At 43.8% G+C, this 26146-nt stretch overlaps 3 protein-coding genes across 3 annotated transcripts; all 3 read left to right on the top strand.

Annotated features, from left to right (window-relative positions):
- The first annotated feature begins 8012 nt into the window (after positions 1–8012).
- LOC130115352 (claudin-4) lies at positions 8013–8678 on the top strand. Its single transcript, XM_056282970.1, has one exon. The coding sequence runs from the start codon at positions 8013–8015 to the stop codon at positions 8676–8678; it is 666 nt and encodes a 221-aa protein (XP_056138945.1).
- A 6323-nt stretch (positions 8679–15001) lies between these two features.
- LOC130115461 (claudin-4-like) lies at positions 15002–16455 on the top strand. Its single transcript, XM_056283128.1, has 2 exons — positions 15002–15876; positions 16255–16455. The coding sequence occupies exon 1, from the start codon at positions 15153–15155 to the stop codon at positions 15807–15809; it is 657 nt and encodes a 218-aa protein (XP_056139103.1). The 5' UTR covers positions 15002–15152; the 3' UTR covers positions 15810–15876; positions 16255–16455.
- Positions 16456–18329: 1874 nt separating this feature from the next.
- On the top strand, positions 18330–19876 carry LOC130115374 (claudin-3-like). Its single transcript, XM_056283001.1, has one exon. It carries the CDS (start codon positions 18488–18490, stop codon positions 19133–19135), a length of 648 nt encoding a protein of 215 aa, XP_056138976.1. The 5' UTR covers positions 18330–18487; the 3' UTR covers positions 19136–19876.
- The last annotated feature ends 6270 nt before the right edge of the window (positions 19877–26146 follow it).

Below are 26146 nucleotides of genomic sequence, written 5' to 3'. Positions count from 1 at the left end.
GAATACCTAGCAATACATCCAAGTTGGAATGAATCAACATTTATGTTAAGTTCCATGTACCTATATACATACTATGTAAATTCACTGATACTTCTCATTCTAATTCCAGAGACGCTCATCAAGGCAAGGTGATGATTGTCAGAGGAAAAGGTAAGTAATTTATATATACAGCCTATACTACAGGTCATTCTAAGACAATAACAGATGTGAATGTTTCAAGTTATTTACATAAATCATACTATTTGCCCTATTAAAAAAATCCTTATCAGTCTAAGAGATTGAATGACTGTGCTTGCTTAGCATAACTACCATCCTCATCTCTCATTTGGTGTTGTTCAAGTAGTTGAGAAATTAGTAGAAGAAAGATAAATGTGACCTATCCTGTCTCTGTCCTCTCTGTCTTTGCAAAAGGGAAAATGAAGCATGAGCTCCAGAAGTGCCCGGGGAGTTGATGTGATGTATTGTGGGGTTGTTAGTTTCAACAACTTCACTGCAGGCCTTCACTCAACCTGCAGGTAATACCCTTTCCTCTTCTCACACACATCCAAACACATATTGACACATGAAATGATACATTTACTCAGTGGTGTGAAATATTTTCGATTTGATCTGAAGTTTGGTGTGTGTAGGGTAGGCAGATAACAACATGCAATTAAATATACAATTCTTAAAGAAGTGCCTGTATTATACACAAATAGGGCTGCACAATATGGTAAAAAAAAAAATCATATTGCAATTTTTTGGGATAGATATTACGATCGTGGGAATGATCATTTTTATATCCAAATTCTTGTGCCGCCGCACTGGCGATAGCCGGGGCCGGGAGGCATTAAGTTTTCAGATTGTCCGTCTGTCCATATGTCCCATTCTTGTGAACGCAATATGTCAAGAACGCCTTAAGGGACTTTCTTCAAATTTGGCATAAATGTTCCCTTGTACTCAAAGATGAACAAATTAGATTTTGGAGGTCAAAGGTCAAGGTCACTGTGACCTCATGTCTTGTAGATGCGATATCTCAAAAACAGCTTCAGAAATTTTCTCCAAATTTGGTAAAAACATTCACTTGGACTCGAGGGCTAACTGCCCAAAGGTCAAGGTCACTGTGACCCCCTAAATAAGTTTAAATGATATTCAACAATGGTTCCGTATTCTCTCATGCATGATAACACAGTTATTGTGTTTTGGAAAATCCTTAATGAACGTTACTTACCTCAACACACCAAAAACAATGAGCACATGACCTGGATGTTTATAACAAACTAAAATCATATTAACAATAAGACATTAAAATCACTCACAATGGCATTACAACCCAACGCACATCATGTTTTAAGTGACAACAGCATATTTTTCTCTGACATTTACTTATTGTAACTACATATATGAAGTAATATTCTCAATTTTGAAGAAAATTACACTACATTATTTTAAAAAATAAATCATTCTTCACTACATATGTTATATGCATCTGGACACACATGAATGTCAACTTCAAAATAACATCTGCGCAGAGGCATAAAACCGCCTTGAGGTATTTCTAGTTATTGTCTTGTATTGTGATAGGCCATGTGCAATTTATTGCCACACACACACTCACTGATATCGACAGGTGACCACGCAGTTCACAACCATTGGGAGCAAAGGACACTTCAACATGTAGACAGGAGGAGTCAGGGATCAAACCATCTGATTGGACGACCACTCTACCCCCTGAGCCACAGCCGCCCTGATTCTTATTTTCATGCAGTTATATGCTAAGAAAAACTGCGTATGAATATTATATTCCATTTCTGTCAGGTCCCCTATATGGAATAAATACTACACACTGGACTTTGATATCAAACTGCTTTGAAGAGTTTTACATCAGCTCCCCCCTAAATTACACAGAAATACAGTATATGATAAGGCTTATGCTTGTCTTGGAGAGATGTTACAGAGATGTTATATTTGGCCTTATGCATGTGTGCGTGTATTTGTACCTGCCTGTTTATTTCTGAACATTTTTTACATTCTCATTTCCAATACTGATAACTGCTAATGATGAGAAATTTGTTTATATTTTTTGTAGATCAAGCATTGAAACAAGGTTTATGGCAGAGGACAGGCACCCAATGGAGAGACAAGTCTACCATTAGTAAGTATCAACTGCAATATACTATAAGACAAGATACTAGTCAATGTTATCCACTATCCCTTACATTATGATGGAGACCTGTAAGTGTAGACAAATCTTTAAAAGCCTTGGTGGAAAAGTCTAAATATTTTGCTCCAAGAGCTGGAAATACAGACAAGTCATCAGTTACAACTCACATGGGCCTCTCAATTGGCTGTCTTTTCACACGTGACTTTTGCTACACTTCTGCCGCGGAAGATTTGCAAATGTGTGTGGTGATTTGTGTGCGTGTGATTCTTTTTCACATTTACAATCGATACAGACACAACTTTCCGCACACATTTGTAAATAGTTTTACTACAATAATAGAGAGCCGAAGTCACGCCCCTTCCGGTGTGCCCCATGGGACCTTATTTCAGAAAAGTTTTGTATGGCAGTCAATGGTGAGAGACAAATTATTTCTTGAGCCTGTTTGAATTGAGCCTTGAATCACACATATGATGTTTGTCAATTTAAAAGATAATTTTACAAGTAAAGAAAGTCGTAGCTTGTCGTAGATATAGTAAAGAACCATGTAGTCATTAACAGCTACATGGCCATTAGCTCGACACATAATGAGGGAAAAAGTATTAAAAGAGATGAAAATGACTAAAAGTCTGCTGTTGTTGAGAACTGCAGCGCTGTGAAAGAAGAGTAAGTCAGTTAAGTCCGTGAGAGCTGCTTGTAGGACTGGCTTTCTGTGAATGTTGAACGAGACAACGTCACTTATGTGAGTCGTGGCCGTGTCGTCTTTATAATTACGTATTTTCACAGGCTTTTACTTCAATAGTTTTACAATAAACTTCGACTTCCTTGACTAGCAAAATTATCTTTTAAATCGACAATATCTTACTGTATGTGTGAATCAAGGCTCAATTCAAACAGGATAAAAAAAATTATTTGTCTCTTGCCATTGACAATACATACATACATGTCTTTTCACTAATGAACAGTCAGCCTTATCCTGTTTTCATTTCAGTCTGAAAGACACAAAATCCATTGATAATTTTGTGTTTTAAAGAAAAAAGCTAAGTTTGTCTTTCACTTGCAGTTTTAAACAAACTAAATTTGTTTGAAAGAAAAGAAGTTTGTTTGTAAGTGAAAATGTCCTACCAGAGGTGGGATTCGAACCCCATATCCCCACTTAATCAATTAAACCATAGGGTGTAGTGACACATTTTCACACCATATTTATGGATTTTATTTTAGAAAGTTGCAAAAAAAGAAAAAAGGTCACACCCCAAAATAGCAAACTGCATACTCCTCATGGTTTTTTAAATAAATGGTAAACAAAAAACAAACAAAAAAACTACTTTTTATAGTAAGGACTTTTCAGTGGATCTTACTTTTTCCTTTTCCCCTTCCCCCACCCCCAGATGCACCAAAGATCCAGCTGATTACTGGCAGTTTGGGGGAGGATTCTTCTTTATCTGCTACGTTGCACTGTACACAACCCCCTCAGCCCAAAAGCTCTCCACCTGTTTCAAAGGTGAAATCATGACCTCATCATGATAGTACTGTTAACAGACAAGATACACATATGGAGAAATAGAATTTTTAGTTTTTCAATTCCTCCTGAGGGGATCTGAAGAACTGTTTGTGAATAATTGGTTGATATTGTAAATTTACAACTCAATACATTAAATAAAGGGGTTTGAGAATCAACAGTGGTGTGTATTTTATTTGTAATTAAGTTCCCCACCCTACTTTAATTGATAATTATTAACAGTGAAAATATTTAGGGTTTTTGTTTGGCAGTCGTACCTGCCAGTCAGACTGTTTTTTAAGGTGGTTTTTAAGACTTATTAAAAGTGTTTGATCGTAATAATTTAGGAAAAATCTGCAGAATAAAGGTATTTTTCTGCAGAACTCTTAGCATTGTCACTTTATTAAAAGTGTTTGATTGTAATAATCTATGAAAAATCTGTAGAATAACGGTATTGTTCTGCAGAACTTTTAGCATCGTCACTTTATTAAAAGTGTTTGATCGTAATAATTTAGGGAAAAAAATCTGTAAAATAAGGGTATTTTTCTGCAGAGTATTAAATGAAAATTTCTGTAAAAGTAATGTTTCTGGACTTATTTGAATTAGGATAGTTTACTTTAATTTTACGGTTTTTGTTTGGCAGCCGTAGCTGCCAGTCATTGACCGTTTTTTTACGGGTTTTTTTACAGCGCAGCCAGACGCCCTTGACACACCTCCCCGCACTTGACATGACACCAAAAACACCACAGTCAATGCAAAGCGAGGCTGCCGCCAGACCGCCCTCGGTGTTACCTCCTCGGTCACAACTCCAGGCATGGCCGTGGTCCCTGGGCCCACCAGATACAGCAGACCAGGCTCTTTCAGTCGATCCAATGCCAGCTCTCCCAGCCAGACGCCATTGACACACCTCCCCGCACTCGACATGACACCAAAAACACCACAGTCAACGCGAGGCCGCCGCCAGACCGCCCTTGGTGTTACCTCCTCGGTCACAGCTCCAGGCAGGGCCGTGGTCCCTGGGCCCACCAGATGCAGCAGACCAGGCTCCTTCAGCCGATCCAATGCCAGCTCTCCCAGCCAGACGCCCTTGACACACCTCCCCGCACTTGACATGACACCAAAAACACCACAGTCAACGCGAGGCCGCTGCCAGACCACCCCTCGGTGTTACCTTCTCGGTCACAGCTCCAGGCAGGGCCGTGGTCCCTGGGCCCACCAGATGCAGCAGACCAGGCTCCTTCAGCCGATCCAATGCCAGCTCTCCCAGCCAGACGCCCTTGACACACCTCCCCGCACTCGACATGACACCAAAAACACAACAGTCAATGCAAAGCGAGGCTGCCACCAGACCGCCCTTGGTGTTACCTCCTCGGTCACAGCTCCAGGCAGGGCCGTGGTCCCTGGGCCCACCAGATGCAGCAGACCAGGCTCCTTCAGCCGATCCAATGCCAGCTCTCCCAGCCAGACGCCCTTGACACACCTCCCCGCACTCGACATGACACCAAAAACACCACAGTCAACGCGAGGCCGCCGCCAGACCACCCTTGGTGTTACCTTCTCGGTCACAGCTCTAGGCAGGGCCGTGGTCCCTGAGCCCACCAGATACAGCAGACCAGGCTCCTTCAGCCGATCCAATGCTAGCTCCCCCAGCCAGACGCCCTTGACACACCTCCCCGCACTCGACATGACACCAAAAACACTACAGTCAACGCAAAGCGAGGCTGCCGCCAGACCACCCTCGGTGTTACCTCCTCGGTCACAGCTCCAGGCAGGGCCGTGGTCCATGGGCCCACAAGACATAGCAGACCAAACTCGCCCAGCCATCAAACAAAGACAGAACTGAAACGCAAAGACACTGCATGGATGGTACTGGGGGAGGCTGCCACAAATGTGGATTCGCCATCTTCCCGCACCGGTACTGAGTGAGGCCGCTGCAAACATGAATCTATGCTGCCATCTGAAAAATATTCTGTTATTTCAGAATAAATACATTCTGGTCTAAAAATATGATGAGTCTTTCAGTTTTTCCACACTTTCCATCTGCTTTTTGTAAAGGTTGTTATTCTTTGGACTTGTAGATGAGCACCTCAATTCAACTCAATTTACTGTCATTAAAAACAATGTGCAGGCACATGTTAAAAATGAAATGATGGCTGCGGCTTTGCCAAACAGTGCAAGACAGACACAGACAAACACAACAAACACAGTATAAGATATACATACACACATGAAGACCGAAAGCTAAAAATAAGTTAAAAAAGAGCATGAGTACAAAATATTTAAAAATATCTACAGACATTCAGTGGGTAGCCAGGTTCAGGTGGGCAAAAGCTTGGGGGAAATAAGCTGTTTTTGAGCCTGGTAGTGCGGGCTCTGAGGCTCCTGTAGCGCCTCCCATAGCGCAGGGGGGAGAACAGTCCATGGCTGGGGTGGGTGGGATCTGATGCTGATGCTGAGACCCCTTCGAAGGCAGCGTTTGTGGTAAACATCTTTTATGGCTGGGAGCTGGGTACCGGTGACATGCTGGGCCGCCTTGACGACCCGCTGCAGAGCTTTCATCCATTATCCAAACTGCTTATCCTCACTCAGGGTCGCGGCGATGCTGGAGCCTATCCCAGCGGTCATTGGGGGGCAGGCGGGGACACACCCTGGACAGGCCGCCAGGCCATTACAGGGCCGACACACACACACACATTCACACCTGGGGACAATTAGTACGCCCGATTCACCTGACCTACATGTCTTTGGACTGTGGGAGGAAACCGGAGCACCCGGAGAAAACCCACGCAGCCATGGAAAGAACAGGCAAATTCCACACAGAGGACGACCGCGGGATGACCCCCAAGGTTGGACTACCCCGGGGCTCAAACCCAGGACCTTCTTGCTGTGAGGCAACCGCGCTAACCACTGCGCCACCATGCCGCCTAGATGAGCAACTAAAACCCTTTATTGAAAGAGTGATGGGGTAAGGCAGCGTTTCCCAACCCAGTCCTCGAGGACCCCCTATCCTGCAGATTTTCATTGTAACCCTGCATAGGTAGCCCTGCTTGTACTTACTCAACCAATCATCTCACAGCACTTAATTATGCAAGGTGTGCAAACTCTGACGTAATTAATTGCTGATTGGTTGAATAACTACAAACAGGTACCTATTCAAGGTTGCAAAGAACATCTGCAGGATAGGGGTTCCTTGAGGACTGGGTTGGGAAACACTGGTGTAAGGGATTGGATACAACGGGCTTGCTTCATTCGGCCCCGGATTGAAACCTTGTCATAGACTTACAGCAGGTTTAGTTTGAATTAAGCTGGCTTGCCTTTCAATACAAATCCACTAATGAAACTTTTAACTCCAAGATCATTTCAACAGAAACCTGATAAATCAATGTTGTCGTCCAAAACATTTTTATTCGCTCAACTGAACGGCGAGTCACGTAGCTGACTCGCTGTTCGCCTCTGGTATGCGTTCTGGTTTGGCCGTTGGTATTCTGGTGACATACTATAGTCACCGGCGCATGGATGACCAGTGTCATGTGCTCCGCTTTTCTGGATTTTAACATGAAAAGCCATGTTTCTGGGAAGAAAATACCACGGTCATGCCAACTGACAGTCTGGCCTCCTAAGTTCACCCCCCCACCCCTTCCTGGGAGGATTATGTACCTGACCAATGTGAAAAAACAAAGCCTGTCATTGTTTGCCCTCCCCTCGATGGAGAGCTCATTCGGTGGGTGACTCTGCATCTTTCTCTGGGCTTGTCACATGTCACAGACACACAAAGTCTCAATTTCACATCTGAAGTCGAGATTTAAAAGGTTTTGCTGCTAGCTACCATCAATGCCAGTCTTAAAATTGAAATGGATTTGATTTAAAAACGGCTGTAATGTGTGACGCTGAATACCGGGGGTACGGTTTGACTGTTGGTCGGATTGGAAAACGTGTCCTTAAGTCATTCTCCAAACTTTGAATACTGTTATTGTCATCGATAACTTGACCGAAAATTTTAAAGATTCTCAAACCACATCTCCAAGTGGACCACTAATTTCCTGTCTCATGCCTGCTTTCGTTGATCGGAGCGTAGAATTTTTTTTTTCAAAGTATATCCGAATGCATGTGAGTTTTGTAAGTAAACACGATGCCACCTTAAACTGACTCCACCTTCTTAAGCAGTATAAAGAAGGGAGAAAGTGATTCAACTCCTCTCTTTCTCCCTCACTAAAAGCCCTGACCGGCACCGGGGAAGCCTGCGAGATCTGATATCGTCTTCATCTTAAGAGGGTTGAGCCTGGGGGACACAGAGGGCTTTCTATTCACACCTCAGCGCCCGGGACTAGAGCCCTAGCTGTCCAACCCGAGCAAGCCCCCTGCAACGCTCTCACCATGTACTCCGCCGGCTTGGAGATCCTGGGCATGATCTTGGCCGTGGCTGGCTGGTTGGGGGTGATGGTAGCCTGCGGCCTGCCCATGTGGCGGGTGGCTGCCTACATCGGCCAGAACATCGTCATCTCCCAAGTGATCTGGGAGGGCTTGTGGATGAACTGCTCGGTGCAAAGCACGGGGCAGATGCACTGCAAGGTGCATGACTCCATGCTGGGACTACCAGTGGACCTGCAGGCGGCCCGCGCCCTAGTCATCGTGTCCATGGTGTTGTGTATCGTAGGCATTGGTCTGTCCGTGGCAGGCGCCAAGTGCACCAACTGCAGCCCGGACATCAGCAATAAGCCGCGGATAGTGCTGGGAGCAGGGGTGACCTTCGTGGTGGCAGGGCTGCTGCTGCTGGTTGCCGTATCATGGACAGCCAATGCCATCGTCCTCGATTTCTACGACCCGCTGCTGGAGGAGACGGGGAAGAGGGAGTTCGGTAATTCGCTGTACTTTGGCTGGGCTGCTTCCTGCTTGCTCATCCTAGGGGGAGCTTTGCTTTGCTGCTCCTGTCCCCCAAAAGCAGCCGCTCCAGGCGGGGGCAGCTCTGTGCCCCCCAGGGTGGACTACTCACCCGTTAAGATCATATCACTTAATGGATATTCCAGGAAGGACTATGTGTGAACAACGTGAGAGTAAGGTCTGGATGTGGTGTGTCTGCAGGACACACATGTTGGAACACTCATCTTCTAATAGATGTGCAGCTAACGAAGGTTAAATATACATGAAGGATGGCGTGGACCTTAAGAGGTATTGATGACAAGACAGACAACACTGCCAACATGAAGATCAACTGAAACTGACTTGATGCACGTTTCATGCTTTTTATTTCTTATTATGACTTTTTATCTCTGTAGTGATATAAATATAGTATCTTATATATCAAGTATAAATAGTTGTGACTTTGTGTTCATCTTTTACTTTGCTTTTGAAGGAAATATATCAAGTGTGTTTTTGCTGCTCTCTAAGGAGTCTTTGGTAATAATTTGGCACAAGATCTAGACAAATCCATATTTATGATCGATAAAGTTCTCTATGTTAAATAAAACAATTAAAATGGACCCACCCTTTGAATTTTAAAGTGTTTTCATTGTTCTGTTTCATTGTTTAAAAAGTGATGATGCAGCTTTGATTAAAATTTAAGTGGTGTTTCATTATTCCCTTTATTGATGCCTCAAAACAAGACGTTTGGGCAAATTTGGGCACGAGGCGGCTGTTCATATAAACATTTATTTATTACCCACTGTGAAAATGGTTAAAGGTCAGTCAACAGCTGCACCTTGAGATGCTATTGATAACTCCGGTCTTAAGAAATTCCTGAAAAGTACGGGGGGTGAATGCCTGCAGCAAATTCCCAACCAATCCCGCCAAGAGCTGGAGTGGCACTCGCATCAATTGGGTTTTTGATTTCATCGTAAATGGGAGCAACAACAATGGCCGGCTTGTTTCGCCGGGAAACCTTCTGCTTCCTCCCATTGTATCCTGACCCCCATATACCAGAGAGTGAAACTGAGTCGTAGATAAGAGCCCCCGTTTCCAAGGGGGCAGTAATCCACACTGTAATAACCAAGCCCACAAAGACACAATTGATCAGCTGCTTTTGCGACTGTTTACATTCTTGTCTGGGTGGGAAGAGGTTTACTGGAGTGGATTTGGGGATCTGACTATTCTCTGAAAGCATAAAATCTAATTAGCAGAACAAGAACGTGTGATTCAGTTGGTATCATGTCTTCAGGGTCTCCTCTGAAGACCTCTAAAGTCAGCAGTGTCCTGTTATGGGGAGGTGGAGGTCTCAGGAGGTCAGGTCTCAGAAGGTCAGGTCTCAGGAGGTCAGGTCTCAGGAACAGTCCATACACACATTGTACGGGCTGCCCTGTCCAAGTGCCCATGAGCAAGACAGCAAGGCCCTGCTTGCAGCTACTTTCTTTCAGATGCTGCAACACCAGACTGTCAGCTGAAGAAAGCGGATCTGTAAGTTGTGTCTTTGGGAGATGCTAATCATGACGCCTCATCTGAAAAAGAAGACGGCAACAGCAGTGTGTTGGGTACTCTGTACTTTCACAATGATATCAACTATTTGTAGCTTAACAGACATCGAATGATGGCAAATCCTTCCCAAATGTCAGTTTGGTTCAGACCCTTGAAGGCCTATGGAACTGATTCATGATCAAAACATGTAAAATGCTACTGCCAGCATTTGTACACTACACAATGGTGGAGCAGCAGGAGACTGAACTACGAGAAGAATCTTTTTCTGAGAAGAACTCTGAATCACACGGAAGTTATATTGGCGCTGCTCTTCTTCTCCATGTTCCGACTGTCACTACACTGATTTAGTGAAGGCCAGTTTCTCAAACACACACACACACACACACACACACACACACAAAGCCGTTTGAATGGCCAAAAGCTCGCCTTGCTTTGATTAATGTGATCGCTCATCAACAGGAACGACCCCTTAACCTCCCCTTAACTTAAATACCGGCCTTACTGGAAGTATAAGGTTTCCAATCCCACCCGCCTGTGTGTAATCATCTATCGACACAGACAACATTCCTATGAGCAATGAACACAAACTACACAAGTGTCAAATAAAGTGTGATGAGGCTGAAGCACTTTGTCTCAGGCTTTGTGGAAAAGAAAACGCAGATATAAAATTGTAGCGGGAATTCAGGGAGGCAGGCAGGAATCGAACCCAGGTTCCCCGCACTACTGGTGATCATGCTAACCAGTCAACTAAAGGGTCCAACTCATTAGCCAAGGGCTAGCGAGTCTACACATCCGTGGTCGTACACTGTAACATGTTTGTTTTTGTTTTTTTAATACTGCCATTGATTGGCGGCACGGTGGCGCAGTGGTTAGTGCGGTCGCCTGACAGCAATAAGGTCCTGGGTTTGGGCCCCGGGGTAGTCCAAACTTGGTGGGTCAACCCAGGTCGTCCTCTGTGTGGAGTTTGCATGTTCTCCCCATGTCTGTGTGGGTTTCCTCCGGGGGCTCTGGTTTCCTCCCACAGACCAAAGACATGTGGTCGGCCCTGTGTGATGGCCTGGCGGCCTGTCCAGGGTGTCTCCCCGCCTGCCGCCCAGTGACTGCTGGAATAGGCTCCAGCATCCCCGCGACCTTGAGAGCAGGATAAGCGGTTCTGATAATGGATGGATGGATGCCATTGACTGCAGAAATGCCAACAGGCTCTTTCTTCAAGCAGACCAAATTGTGATCATCTAACTATGCATCCAATGTGATGGGTCTTTACTGTGTTAATGGTCCTCAGCTCGGGAGCATGTCTATGTTCCCTCAGCCCTGTTCCATTGAATTTACCTAAACTTAACCTCATCTACCTTTTGGAAATATGTGCTAGTTTGGATTTGTGTGTTCTCGTAATTTTTGGATATGTGTTTTTGTCTTTGTGTTGTGCTGCTGGGGGCTGGCGGAAACGGCATGACATAAAGTGTTCCTGATTCCTGATAAATAGGTGTGGTGTTTTAATGTCACAGTAAAACAGAAATCACGAAACGCTTTGCCATCCCTACCATCCGGGGAGGAACCAGCGATGATCTCAAAGTCCTGTGTCTATAATAGACTATAATAGACTGAATGACAGTGAAACTCACCACTGCCGTGGTGAAGTTCAAAGTAAATACAATAAAAATAAAACTACCAGTCCTCAACTGTGCCACCACCTGACACAAGGACTGTTCCGGTGTCAAATGCCATCGAAGACCCATAACAATGACTACCCCCCCCCATGTTTGTCCTTTCTGCAGGGCAACAGAAACAATTTGTCATTGTTTTACAGTGTGGATGATTTGAAAACCTGTTTGTTGTTATAAATACTTTGTTTAAACAGTGAGACATTTTCTGAAACTGTTTTTCGTTTTATGAGCTGGATTACAGCAAGACGCATAACTTTAAAGATCAGCTGTTAGAAGCGAATGTAAACCAAATAAATGTGCTTTCGAAAATCAAAACTATCTCTCTCGCGATATATATATATTTATATGTAAATACATATATATTTATATATCTATATATCGCTCTCGCTGTCTCTCTGAATATATATATACATAGAGATAGAAACAGAGCGAGAGAGAGCAATATATAGAGAGACAGCAAGAGAGATATCTCTCTCTACATATATATATATTTCTCTCTCTCTCGCTCTCTTTCTCTCTCTATATATATATATATCGCTCTCTCTCTCTCTCACCCTTTTTTATTTATTTATATTTTAGTTGATCAGAATAATTATAGAAAATCTGTCTGCATCGACACAATAGTCAATTCAATTCTTTTCTTTCCACGTCACTCATATATCAGTGCTTGTCCATGCCTTCATCATGACACTAACTTGGATTTAGTTCATTTTGCTGAATTATTCACTGAGGGTGCTATGTTTTATGTATTCTCATACACTGTTATTAATCCTTTCCAGTGCTCGAACTGAGTGACCAGTTATGGGGGGGGGGGGTCCGCTATTTGCAGTTGGGCGGGTGTTAAAACGCTAAAATTATGCTGTTTTTTGAAAGGCCTTTTGACTCAATGCAACCACTTTGTAAGTCTGGGAGGAGAGGTGAATATCTATTTACTCTTCAGTTTAAGACAGAATGAATGAATGAATGAATGAATGCCAGTGAGACTTAATTCTGTTATTTTCGATTCTGCCTCGCTAGAGTCGCTCGTGCCACGCGCCCGTCGTTTCAAGTGCGGATTGTAACATATGAACCAAAACATTCCTCTTCAATAAATAGAAAACAATATTTCGAAGTTAAACTTACTGGGGGGTTATTGTTGGACCGTTTTTCCCGATTACACACTAATCTTTAAAAGTGTTTACATAATTATTTTCGAGTTTACAATGGTATAAAAAGCCATTGATGTTAGCTAAATCTGATCAGATAACAAGTTGTAGCCTACACGAGGGGACGTTTGACATTATTCACTAACGGTTATACTCGCATATACGAGGAAAAAAAGCTATATTACTAACATACAGAACCTGTCAGAGCATACAGAACCTCTGACAGATAGCTCTAGTTTCTGATCACACAAATGCACAGCTAGCTAGCTGCAATACGATCATTAGTTTCTCGATTATTTCTTGTATCGTTAGTAAATAGAATGTCTATGATAATGCTAGGCACACACGACACTAGCAGCATTAGCTAGCTAGCTAATGCGGTTCTGGAAGTTTCTGAACACTTAATTGCGAAATAAATGTCTATGCTAATGTTATGTAATGAATGTCTATGATCATGTTAGGCACACACGACACTAGCAGCATTAGCTAGCTAGTGACAAGCGCTGTAAAGCTAGCTCTGACAAGTAACGTTAGCATAACGTTACAGCCAACGTCAAAACAGCATCAGATAGCCAGATAACGTTAACTAGCTAGTTTACAGCAACAACAACAACAACAAAAATTGACTAAGATCACAACTCTGTTCATTCGTAGTTAACACTGCAGCAATATCGGGGAGAAATCATTATTTTTACAATATGTGATATCAATACTTAAACTATTTACTGGAGCTTCTTTCACAATTCACATGTTTTGTTAGCTAACTTTAGTCGTTACCTGTCTGTAATTGTGGAGCGGGAGACAGAGCAGAGGGCTGTATCTGTACCCGCTCGTGACGTGACTGTGCTGCCTAGAAGGATTCTGATTGGTCAGCATTTGCGGTCCAGAGAGCCCGATCTGACTGTGAACACGTAGGCAGAACAGAGGTACCGGTGCAACATAAAGACAGGCATGTCTCACAGATTTACTGCTACATGTCAAATAAGAACCGCTACAACATGCCCCAAAAATAATTGATAATTTATTGTCTTTATTTTATTACAACCATAATACTATGGGGGACCCCCAAGCTTAATTTTTTTCCTTTCTTATGGGACGTCCCTTGTTCATTATGGGGGGTCCAGACCCCCCCCCCAATTCGAGCCCTGGTCCTTTTTGTATTTTTACTGTTGTCTGTTAGATAATTTTCATTCTATATTGTCGTGTGAAGAACTTTGTCATTACGTTTCGATAAGTGCTACAAAAACAAATAAAGGACCAAGTCTTACTGGTGCTACTGGAAAGGCTCAACAGTTTAGGTCTGGAAAGAGGTCAGTGCTGTTTGCATTGCAGTTCAGTTTGGAAAGTACTGGGAAGCCTGGGAAGTATGTAACTGGGAGCACATGTGCTCCCAGTTACATACTTCCCAGGCTTCCCAGAAAGACAGAAGGCTCAACCAGACTGACGGCTGAGGTAGGTGAGAATATCTCCGCTGAAAATGTTATAGTTATTTACCATCTCTTCCAGTTGGGTGTGAATTGAGCCATTTAATATTTTTTCACCAATACACGGCTGCGCACACCCCTATTACAGCCCTGTATTTGACATTTCAAATGCACTTTTTAAGTCATTTGTACTCATTTCCTAGATAACAAGATTCAAATATACAGCCTCCGCTTATTTATTTGGGATAAATCACATCGTTCCCAAAAATGCTTATAGTGACAAATTTTAGATGGACGACACGTTTTGAATAAGGTTTGCCGACCATTTCAGAGGTGTAGGTCATATATGTTATGAAATAGCGTAAGACTGGAAAATGTGCAAAAATCCCAGAGCCCAAAAACCCTGCAACAATTCAACGGTGGGCACCTGACCTGTCACCAGAGTTGCACAAAGAGAAACCCACAAGAGTTGATAATGTGCATTCCACTTTTAATCATTCATCCGCCTGTCTTTTATGCCTGTTATCCTTTAACTACCCAAGTCCCGAGTTACAGGCCTCATATCTACTCCCTACCCCAAGCTAAACACACAGTTGGGACAGCTACTGGGAGGGATAGTGATGTTGAATGATTAAACCAAGGCCATTTACATACCAAGGCTGGGTTTGGGACGTTCAAACAAGCTGGGACAGAAAATGATTTGAAAATCCCCCCTGGCCAATTACCAAGTGACTCCACCTTCAGCAGTGAAAACATCCCCCGGTTATATGACATATGAGAAGTCCGGCGCACACACCGGGAATCCACATCAGACCAGTGAAAAACAGAGGTCTATCGGAGTAATCTAACTCTAGGAGAGAGGCTTGAAAAGATAAAATGCCCGCAGTTGGACTGGAGATACTCGGCGTGACCCTGGCCGTCCTGGGATGGATTTCTGCTGTGGTGTCCTGCGCCTTGCCCATGTGGAGAGTGTCGGCCTTCATCGGGGTGAATATCGTGACCGCCCAGACTATCTGGGAGGGCATCTGGATGAGCTGTGTGGTCCAGAGTACCGGCCAGATGCAGTGCAAGGTCTATGACTCCATGTTGGCCCTGAGCGCCGACCTGCAGGCGGCCCGCGCCCTCACCATCATCTCCATCATAGTGGGTGTCGTAGGGGTGCTGGTGGCTGTGGTGGGGGCCAAGTGCACCAACTGCGTGGAGGAAGAGGCGGCCAAGGCTCGTGTGATGATAGCTGCTGGGTCAGCCTTCATCGTGGCTTCCCTGACCCAGTTGATCCCCGTGTCCTGGTCGGCCCACTCTATCGTCATGGAGTTCTACAGCCTGGTCACACCGGAGGCGCAGAAAAGGGAAATAGGTGCCGCTTTGTACCTGGGCTGGGCAGCAGCTTCCTTCCTGCTCATAGGGGGATGCATTCTCTGCTGCAGTTGCCCCAAGCAGCCAGAAAGGAGGTACGGTTCCCCTTCGCGGATGATGTACTCCCAGACCCGGTCGGTGGCTCCAAGTGGCTACGATAAGAGGGACTACGTCTGACCTTGCACCTTCTCCCTTCTCCTCATACTTCCCACGAAGGGAAAAGGACTGTTCGGGGAGAAATGGGGTGATTTCATTTTTCTTTACAGCCTATCTCGGATCGTTGTAGTACTAAGGTGTAGTGAAATACTTTGTGATGTGAAAGGCAAGACAGAGCTCAATATTTTCAATGAAAGTAGGACAGGTGCCTACTGTTACACACAGCTGATGTAATACTGTTAAATCTCCTATGTGTTACCATTTAAAGCCATTTAAAGCCATTTAAAGCACTGGGGCTTTTGGCAACAAGTCAGTGATGTGGGGTATCCTATATTTTACAAGATACAATATCCAGTTCACTTTAAATGCTGTAATCTGAATATTCTAGAATAGTTGAATCATTGTTGTTAGTTTTTTACTTTACCGACTGACTGACTGAAGATGTCCATCTATGTATCTCATACAGGAACCCTTCATCTTTACTGAGAAGTTCAGATGTTCTGAAGTGGGACAAATCAGTTAAATTAACAAAAGTCGATTTTTCTACTTTCTTTTGACTGAAGTATTTTTTTTCTTTACCTAAACCTTTGGGACCAAAGGATTACCTTTTTATTTTGTGTGTGTTTTGTCTGAAGCATGCAACTTAAAATAAAAAAAAAGTATTTGATTTGCCTTTGCCAAGTTTCTTTGGACTTCTTTAATTAATTACTCATTGATGGTATGCATGAGTTTTACCCTCCACATTAGGCCCCAAAAAGCAATCTTTTCTGCAGGGGTAGGTGTCAGTAAACAGCCTCTGTAGCGCATGAAGAAAAGGTAATCATTCATCACAACACTGAAACCCGCACAAAGATTCAAAACAGCACATTTAGAAGTGGATGCAGGAGGACACCCAGCCTCTGTGGTTAATACACAACCCTCATATTCAGGGATACAACTGTTCCCATGAGTCCCGGGCAACCCTACTTTCAAACAGCATGACTGTGAGTCTATCAACCCTGCTGCCTCTTATGTTCCCTCCGTCTCTACACAAAGAGCCTGTTTCATGCTCGGGGCAGAGACCAGGGTTTGGTTGTCAACACTGGGTCACATAATGCCAGCAAGGGGGGGAGAGGCTATTAACCTGGTTTTTCAAGCATATCTAAACAGAGCATCCCGGCCTTGAAGAATTTCAAGGGCATTCCAGAGACTAACAGACAGAGGCCATTAAAGCACATTAAACAAGAAGAAGTTTGGTGGCTGGCTGGTCAGTCAGGAAGGCAAAAGGGAGGTCATGCATTCTTCTTTTATGAGCTGCTTAAAACAAAACAAAAAAACAAAACAAAAGAAACAAAAGCTCTGTGGTTGGATAGGAGCCTAATCTCATCACAGAGGGGTGAGATACAGGAGAGGAAATGATGACACAGGATTTGAGCTTGTCTATGAGTAACCTCATATGACTTCTACTAATTAATCATAAAACTGACTGTTTCATGTAAATGGCAGGGTGAGTTTATGCCCTGTTATGTTATGTCATGTCACGTCACGTCACGTCACATTATGTCATGTCACGTTATGTTGTTAAGTTATGTTACGCTATGTCATGTTGTGTTGTGTCGTGTTGTGTTGGCTATGTCATGTCATGTCATGTTATTATTTTATGTAATGTTAAGCTATGTCACATCACGTTACGCTACATACATTATGTAATGTCATGTTATGTTTTGCTATATTATGTTGTGTTATGTTCTGTTCTGTCATGTCATGTCATGTTATGCTATGTTATGTTATGTCAGGTCATGGAATGTTATGTTATGTTGTTATGTTAAGTACAGTGGTGATGATTAAAGCAACTTGGTGTTTCCATAATAAGTCTTCAAGAAACATGAAAAAGGGAATTAGACATCGAGTATTAAATAAACTTAAAAGCATTAAGCTTTTTCAGTATGATTCAAACTCATCAAAATGCACATCATATTATGTCAAAGTGAACAGATAAAAAGTAGGTCAGTGATAAAAGAAGAAAACATACAGATAAAACAAAAATATAAGCTAAAGAGAATGGGATAAGGAGAACATAAAAATAAAGTTAGAAATAAATACATAAATGAATAAAATCAAAATGGAAAAAAAATGGAAAAAATAAACTGGAGATAATTATAAAAGAAGTGGGAAATACAACTGCATGAAAGAATCGATCACCAGCAAATTAGCAGCTATTAAGGAAGTAGCTGGTCGGTCACCCTGGATAAACGTATGATCACAAACATGTTTTCTTGCAACAACAATGACGAATATCATTTGAGTTACCATTAAAAGACTTCACTTTACACTTCTGTCGTTTGGAGCCTTTCAGATACGTTAGGTTGGTTACAACAACACATGCGTGCCCTTTCAGCCGTTAAAGGCCTCCTTTGTTGAAGCTGTGTAAACTGATAGCAGTGAGCCTCTCAGGTCCTTCCTACTCCCTGTGACATCAGCTCCTCCAAAATCTCCTCCCCTTCACCTGATCTCCCTTATAAAGGATACGTGTGAAGCCGGGGCACCACATCATGACACACCGACAACAGATACAAGGGCTGACATTGAGTTAATTGCATGTCTCGGGTTTGATTCCTCACCCATACGATCTTCTCTCTGATCCAGAACTCAGGCAGGGGGCCAACGTTTCGCAGCAGCAGCCGTCGAGGAAGAAAGAGCAGAAGAACTCAATCATCACCATGTCCATCGGGCTGGAGCTGATCGGGATCTCCCTGTGCATTCTGGGATGGATTATCGCCATCGTCGCCTGTGCCCTGCCCATGTGGCGGGTGACCGCCTTCATTGGCAGCAACATCGTGACAGCGCAGATCATCTGGGAGGGCCTCTGGATGACCTGCGTGGTCCAGAGCACGGGCCAGATGCAGTGCAAGGTCTACGACTCCATGCTGGCCCTGTCCCAGGACCTCCAAGCCGCCCGCGCCCTCACTGTCATCTCCATCCTGCTGGCCATACTGGCCGTGCTGGTCGCCATCACCGGGGCCAAGTGCACCAACTGCATCGATGACGAGGTGGCCAAGGCCAAGGTTATGATTGTCTCCGGGGTCTTCTTCATCGTCTCGGGGGTCATGCAGCTCATCCCCGTCTCCTGGTCAGCCAACACCATCATCCGGGACTTCTACAACCCCCTGCTGACTGACGCACAGAGGAGGGAGCTGGGAGCCGCGCTCTACATTGGCTGGGCGGCCGCCGCCCTTCTGCTGCTGGGCGGCGGGCTCCTCTGCTGCTCCTGCCCACCGCGTGACAAGAGATACAACCCGTCCAGAATGGCCTACTCCGCCCCACGCTCCGCCGGGGGCCCGGGGTTCGAGAGGAAGGACTATGTATGAGCAAAAGAAGGTCAACCCAAAACTACGAATCTTTTTTTTTTAATTTTTATCTCCAAACTGTGATCGACACCATTACTGAAGGTGTGCAGAAAGGGCTCGGCCCCACAGGAAGACTCCACAATGAAGGACGTGTTAGATTTTGCCTTTACTGTTTAGTATGCCTGTACCCGAGAGACTAAAGAAGCACACAACCTCCATTTGACAGGAGCTTTGCTTCTGAAGTGTTCTGGAAAAGACAAAAGTAATCACGTTTTTACTTTGTGACTGTTTCTTTTTTGCTACCACTCACATGCATTAACTATTTTAAAAGATCAAGATTGAATGATAACATGCTTTTTGTGTACAATCGTTACTTTTCCAGTGCTAACCATGGAAAAAATATAGCTTTTATTGATACTGCCATGTCCGCGAGTCATACTTCAGCTTATTTATGAGACATAGCTACGTAAATGATGAGAATAAAGGAGGAGACAAAGAGATTTGAGTGACATCTTGACAAGAAACCTCCCCCGAAGAAGGGAGGCGTCCATTCGATTGAGCGTTCTTCTCTTGATGTATTTTTAGATGAGTTTGAAGCTTTTTAGGCAACTTGATTAGTTTATTTTTTCAGCTCTGTGAGGACACTCAGGATGTCATTACTCACCGGGAACGGTACAGCAGATAGGTTCTGTGTGTTTTCAATACAATGTGTATTCAATTCTTTCTCTGTGGTGCAGCGGGGTGGGGGGGTATATGTGTGTTGCTCTGTGTGTGTTGTGGGGGGGGTGCATGGGTGCATCTGTGTGTGTGTGTGGGGGGGGGGGCTAGATAAAGGACAAAGTACTTCACTGTGTGTGCACTGAGACAGCACAGAAGTACCCGTCTCCGGCCACAACACACTGCCTGTGATGTACTAAAGCCCCCAGGGGTGTTTCACAAGAATCTTTTTTCTAATAAAAATGTGCTTTTTTTTTTTAAGAGATCCATTCCTGTCTCCTTTTTGTCATAAATGGTCTCAGATTTCTTCATCCAATGGTTTGTAACCGTGACAAGTCAATGGGCAACCCTGCTATATGATATTCACCAGTGTGTTTTTTGTGCTGTGTTTAGTTTATTCCCAACAACGCGCACACACACACACACACATACACACAATCGTGCCATGTCATTGCATCTTCATATTTCTCTCTTTGTCTCCACTCAAACACATAGATATGCAGAAAAGATGGGGGGGTTATTTATGTTGGCACAGGTTTGCCTCATTGTCCCAACTGGGCCGATCCTGATTCCCACGGACCCCCTCGCTCAACCACACTTCACATTTTTCACCGTATCTGAAGGCAAGTCGGTCCTCACTTTGTAGGCCGCTCAGTGAGGAGGTGACAGACTTGTCTGGACCAGGATGGCTACAGGTGCTGCTGAAAGAGTAGCCTGAAACGTAATCCCGGGGGCCGTGTTACCGCCAACCGGCGGCTTAGCTGCACGCGCGGTGAGCAATTAGCCGCAGGGCCGCTTCACGGCTGGAGGTGATGAATGTCGGCGGCGGAGGGAGAAGAGGAGGAACAAATCCAATCAAGGGAGATTTAAGGACTTTCATTAAAAAGGACGTCATTCACACATGCGTACACAACTCCCCTCCCTGACCCTGACCCCTCCTTTCCCTTTTTTTCAAAAATATATTTATTCATGTCTTTAATTTATACCACTATTACAACTAACACTTCAAGCTGAAGTAAAGCGGGGTTTTTTTTAATTTACTTATTTTTTATTTTCCTTATGTTTTGTTTTTTGGTTCCCATTTGTGGAATTATCTGTAAACCATGTGGGTACAGCTGGGAAAAATTGAAGAAAAAAAAACAGCAGGAAAAATTGTGAATTTGGTTGTATAAGTTGTGAAACTGAAATAAAAACTAAGTTAAAAAAAAGGACTTCTTTTTCTTAAGCATTCATGACCCCCCCCCCCCCCCCCGCCGGAAATGCCCCGCTAAACATGCACACAGTCACACCGCGAGCTGTTTGGCCAGCTACGCAGTGTCAACAGTTGCATCATTAAATTGAAACTTTGGAGAAAAATGTGATGTTTGCACAATGAACGCTTTGCAAAGAGTGAAACCCGATTCTACCTCTTTCTATTTACAAAATTATAAACATACTATACGATTCGAAGTTATGATTTTTTAAAACTCAATCCCCTCTTATGAAAACTGCAATAATTCAAAGAAAATGTACAACTAAAGGCCTTTTTTAAAGCCCAGTGTGTTGCAAAAGCCCACACAGGCTTCCCTTAGCCAACGTTCAAGCGATCCCAACTCAAGCTGTTCAGAGCAGAGCCCATTTCATCAAACCGCTTCGCTGCATTTTGTTCACGTCATTGTGCTTGAACATTGCGATTCAGGTGAAGTCCAAAGATTCAAAGATTCAAAAGGGTTGGCCGTCACATACTTCATGTACAAATACAATGAGCGGTGAAATTCCCTTTTATGCAACAAAAGAAACACTCAACAGTAGGAAAAGTGCTCAACAAATAAGGAGCAAAATAATCCAGTGAGTCAAGTAAATTCTTTATGAGGCAGTACAAGCCTGTTTCATGCCATAAGCAATCATCAGCTGTCAATAAAGCTACATGGGAAACAACACATTTTGTAATTATAAATAAATCATGCCAATAGACAAATACCAGCCCCCCCCCCAATTGGACTGTTAGCGATCACGTGTTTTTTAAATTGTTGAACGTCGCACCTCTCCCTTCCCCATTGGACGTTGTGCATGTGATGTGTAAAACGAGGCAGTAAATGGTATGTCCTTTCCTGTGTAGCTTTATTGACAGCTGATGATTGTTTATGGCATGAAACAGGCTTGTACTGTCTCATAAAGAACTTCACTCACTGGGTTTTATATATATAAGAAAATGTGTGTTTGGTAGATTATTCCTTTGTTGTAACAATGCTTCTTGGCAATAAATCTTATACCGTTGGAAAGCCTGTTTGGTTCCCTTTTAAATGGTGCCACATTTGTAAGGAACATGCATCTGTGGGATGAGCGGCAGAGCTGAGTATGTGGGCTGTGCCCATGAAAAATTTGCCAAATCTTCTCTGCCAATGCCAAACAGCTTATTTTGCTGCTGCTACTGACTCTTGTTTTGAGCTTCTGGTACCCCAGGTGCTGACAATCAGCTGCCTGATATAAGATTTATTGCCAAGAAGCATTGTTACAACAAAGAAATAATCTACCAAACACACATTTCCTTACTTTTTGTGCTAAGTTTATATAGTGAGGGTTAGTGAGTGTCAGAGTCACTATCCAGGATGAATCAAGGAACATCCATGAGTACATTAGAAAAAAGGGCCCTCCGGGCATCCGGGTGGTGTGGCAGTCTATTCTGTTGCCTACCAACACAGGGATCTCTGGTTCGAATCCCTGTTACCTCCCCCTTGGTCGGGCATCCCTACAGACACAATTGGCTGTGTCTGTGGGTGGGAAGCCGGATGTGGGTATGTGTCCTAGCGCCTCCTCTGGTCGGTCGGGATGCCTGTTCAGGGGGGAGGGGAAACTGAGGGGTATAGCGGGATCCTTCCATGCACTACGTCCCCCTGGTGAAACTCCTCACTGTCAGGTGAAAAGAAGTGGCTGGCGACTCCACATGTATTGGATGAGGCATGTGGTAGTCTGCAGCCCTCCCCTGATCGGCAGAGGGGGTGGAGCAGTGATTGGGATAGCTCGAGAGAGTGGGGTAATTGACCAAGTACAATTCTGAGGAGGGGGGGGGGAATCCCAAAAAAAAAAAAAAGAGATTCATCCACTGGGATGAACTGCCAAGTGAGTACCTCAGACAGCAGAAGACAGAGGTTGGGGAGGAAGGAGAAGAGGAGGTATCATGGAAGACTAAGCCCCTCCATGAGATGTACCATCGACACAGAGAAGACGTAGCTGATAGAGAAATCCTACCATTTGCTAGAGAAGGTTGGACTGAAGGACAGCACAGAGGCTCTGATCATAACAGCGCAAGAACAGGCACTCAGCACCAGATTGGTTGAAGCGGGGGTCTACCACAACAGACAAGACCCAAGATGCAGGCTGTGCAAAGACACTCATGAGACAGTCCAGCACTTAGTAGCAGGGTGTAAAATGATAGCTGGGAAAGTGTACACTGAAAGGCATAACCAAGTAGCTGGTATAGTGTACAGGAACATCTGCACTGAATACAGACTGGAAGTCCCCAAGTCCAAATGGGAGACACCACCAAAGGTGGGTGAGAATGGCAGAGCTAATATCCTGTGGGACTTCAAGTTCCAGACTGACAAGCAGGTGCTGGCTAACCAACCAGACATTGTGGTGGTCAACAAGGAACAGTAGTGATCGATGTAGTAATCCCAAGCAACAGCAACATCAGGAAGAAAGAGCATGAGAAGCTAGAGAAATACCAAGGCCTGAAGGAAGAACTAGATCAGATGTGGACTGAGAAATCCACAGTAGTGCCAGTGGTAATAGGAGCAGTAGGGGCTGTGACCCCCCCCCCCAAACCGGAGGAGGGGCTCCAGCAGATTCCAGGGACAACATCTGAGATCTCTGTCCAGAAGAGCTGTCCTACGAACAGCTAAGATACTGTGAAGAACCCTCAAACTCCCAGGCCTCTCGTAGAGGACCCAAGCTTGTGGAAGACTGTTACGACCCTCGGTCTGGAGAGGGTGCAACTATTAGTGTACTGAGTAACAGTGAGGTGAGGGTGCAACACAGTGAGACATAAACGTATCGATATAATAAATATATTTATTAACAATGACAGGACAAGGGAACCGAACGGTTGCCAAAACAAACTATTAACAAAAGTAACCCACCCTTGACAGTGCTGAAAAGCACCAAACCTAAAGACAAAAAGGTGGCAACCGCTGCTAACCTAGTGTGTCTAACAGATGTAAGCTACGTGATGGGGTGTTTGCCCATGGGCATCTTACCTTGATCCCCTCGCCCAAAAGAGCTAAACAACTAAACATAACTCAAAATAGTCACAATGCAAACTAAACCAAAAACGGGCCAGACGTTACAAACACAAAGTAACTACATCACACAAACTAAACTAGCTGGCCGGTGAACTGAAGACATGTGGGGGTTTAAATGGGAGACTGCACAGCTGATGAAAATTGGATGATTCGTTGACCGGTTGATTAGGTGATGAGGAGCACCTGGCAGATACCTGAATGTAGAGTCAGAGTGATACAGGAGGCAACACAAAACTATACGGACACACCCGTGGCCGTAACAAAGACAAAGACCACCCGAAAAAGGGAAAATAATATACAATGTGCAAAAGTGCGGCAATATTAAAACGGTCTCAGTTTATTATTGCAATCTCACACTAAATTGCGATTTCACAACCTTTTATTCACTATCCATCACTCATACATTGGTGTTTGATATCCATGTAAATATGACTGAATAGCCAAAAAAAAAAAACCTGTGTAATATTTATTATTTGTATGATATGGACCAACCAAGTCATACATGATAACCCAGACCTCATATTTAGAAAAGCCACCAGCTGACAGCTCGGTCACACAGCTGGCTGTGACTTTAGACTTCCTGTCTAGCATCTGAAAATGAACCCACTCGCACTCTCACAACAGCTGAAACCTGAAATATTGATGAGCATCTAATAGTAAATATGGTAGATGTCCTTTGAGACTGTATCACTTTACCAGGTAACTGCTACCTCTTCTTGCCATATCCATGTCACTCCTGACAAAGCCTTTCAAACTGCTTGACATCCAACCACGACTATTGTAACTACAGGTTAGATGTTATCCATACATCCTTACGGCAACTTTTCGATATTTATATTCTAATAGTTTCTCTTTTATAAACTACAATAGGCAAGTGTGTTGCTACAGGACACCTTGGTAAATCAAAATGTATACTGTTACTGGTATCATACCTGTGATTTTCTGGTTACGGTGCAGTCTTTCTAAATAGCTGGGCCAACATGTTTGTTTTCCTCTGAGGCAAAGGTAAAACTCAAAAAGAGTAAGTTTTATGTTTATGTGAATCCATTGAGGCAACTTTTAATATTTTATTTTTAATTTTTTTTCATTTAGTTATTGTGTTTATTTTCAGTCACACATTCTACAGTGTCACGACAAACACCCTATCTAAAGCTCAAACTCAATGATTTTTCTTTAAAGACATGGTATTTTACTTATAAAGCTATTTTAGTGAAGGCCAGACAAATTAAAATATCCCTGAGTTCAGGAAAGATGAATATATAAAGGAATTTGGAGTTGTATGATTTGCTCACAACGAATGCATATTTTCTAATTAAATAAAGTCAAATAAATAATACAAATAAGGTGTTTCTGATTCTGATTCAGTCTAGCTGATTCCATCATAATCAAATCACAGTTTTAATTTGTTTATGATTATCACTTTGTATTCAAAGAGAAAAAATGTAAATAACATATGCATAAGCTTTGCATGTCAACAAGTAAAAGAAATATCCGTATGATCATGGACACGTGAGTTAGAGCAGCTTCTTTCAGCTAGTATTACATCCCACTGGCCATGATGCCTCCCTTCCAGACGAGCTAAATCATTTCTACGCCCACTTTGACAAGGACAATACTGAACCAGCTACAAAAATCCCCACCCATCCACAAAACCAGGTGCTCACTCTATCGATCGCAGAGGTCAGAGAATCACTGCGAAGAGTGAACACACGGAAGGCTGCCGGACCGGACGGCATAGCGGGTCGGGTCCTCCAGGAATGCTCCGAATAGGCCGGCTGAGGTCTTCACAACTATATTTAACCTCTCATTGTCCCAGTCCATAGTCCCGGCATGCTTTAAGACCACCTCTATCATTCCTGTCCCCAAGAAATCAACACCCACATGTCTGAATGACTACCGAACCATAGCACTCACCCCCATTGCCATGAAGTGCTTTGAGAGACTGGTTCTGGCTCACATCAAATTCACTATCCCCCCCCCCCCCCGACATTCGACCCACATCAGTTCGCCTACCGTCACAAAAGGTCTATGGAGG

The sequence above is a fragment of the Lampris incognitus genome, chromosome 7 (genome assembly GCF_029633865.1).
Source record: "Lampris incognitus isolate fLamInc1 chromosome 7, fLamInc1.hap2, whole genome shotgun sequence".
Classification (NCBI taxonomy): domain Eukaryota; kingdom Metazoa; phylum Chordata; class Actinopteri; order Lampriformes; family Lampridae; genus Lampris; species Lampris incognitus.
The sequence above is the reverse complement of the archived record's forward strand: the minus strand, read 5'-3'. Positions and strand labels throughout refer to the sequence as shown.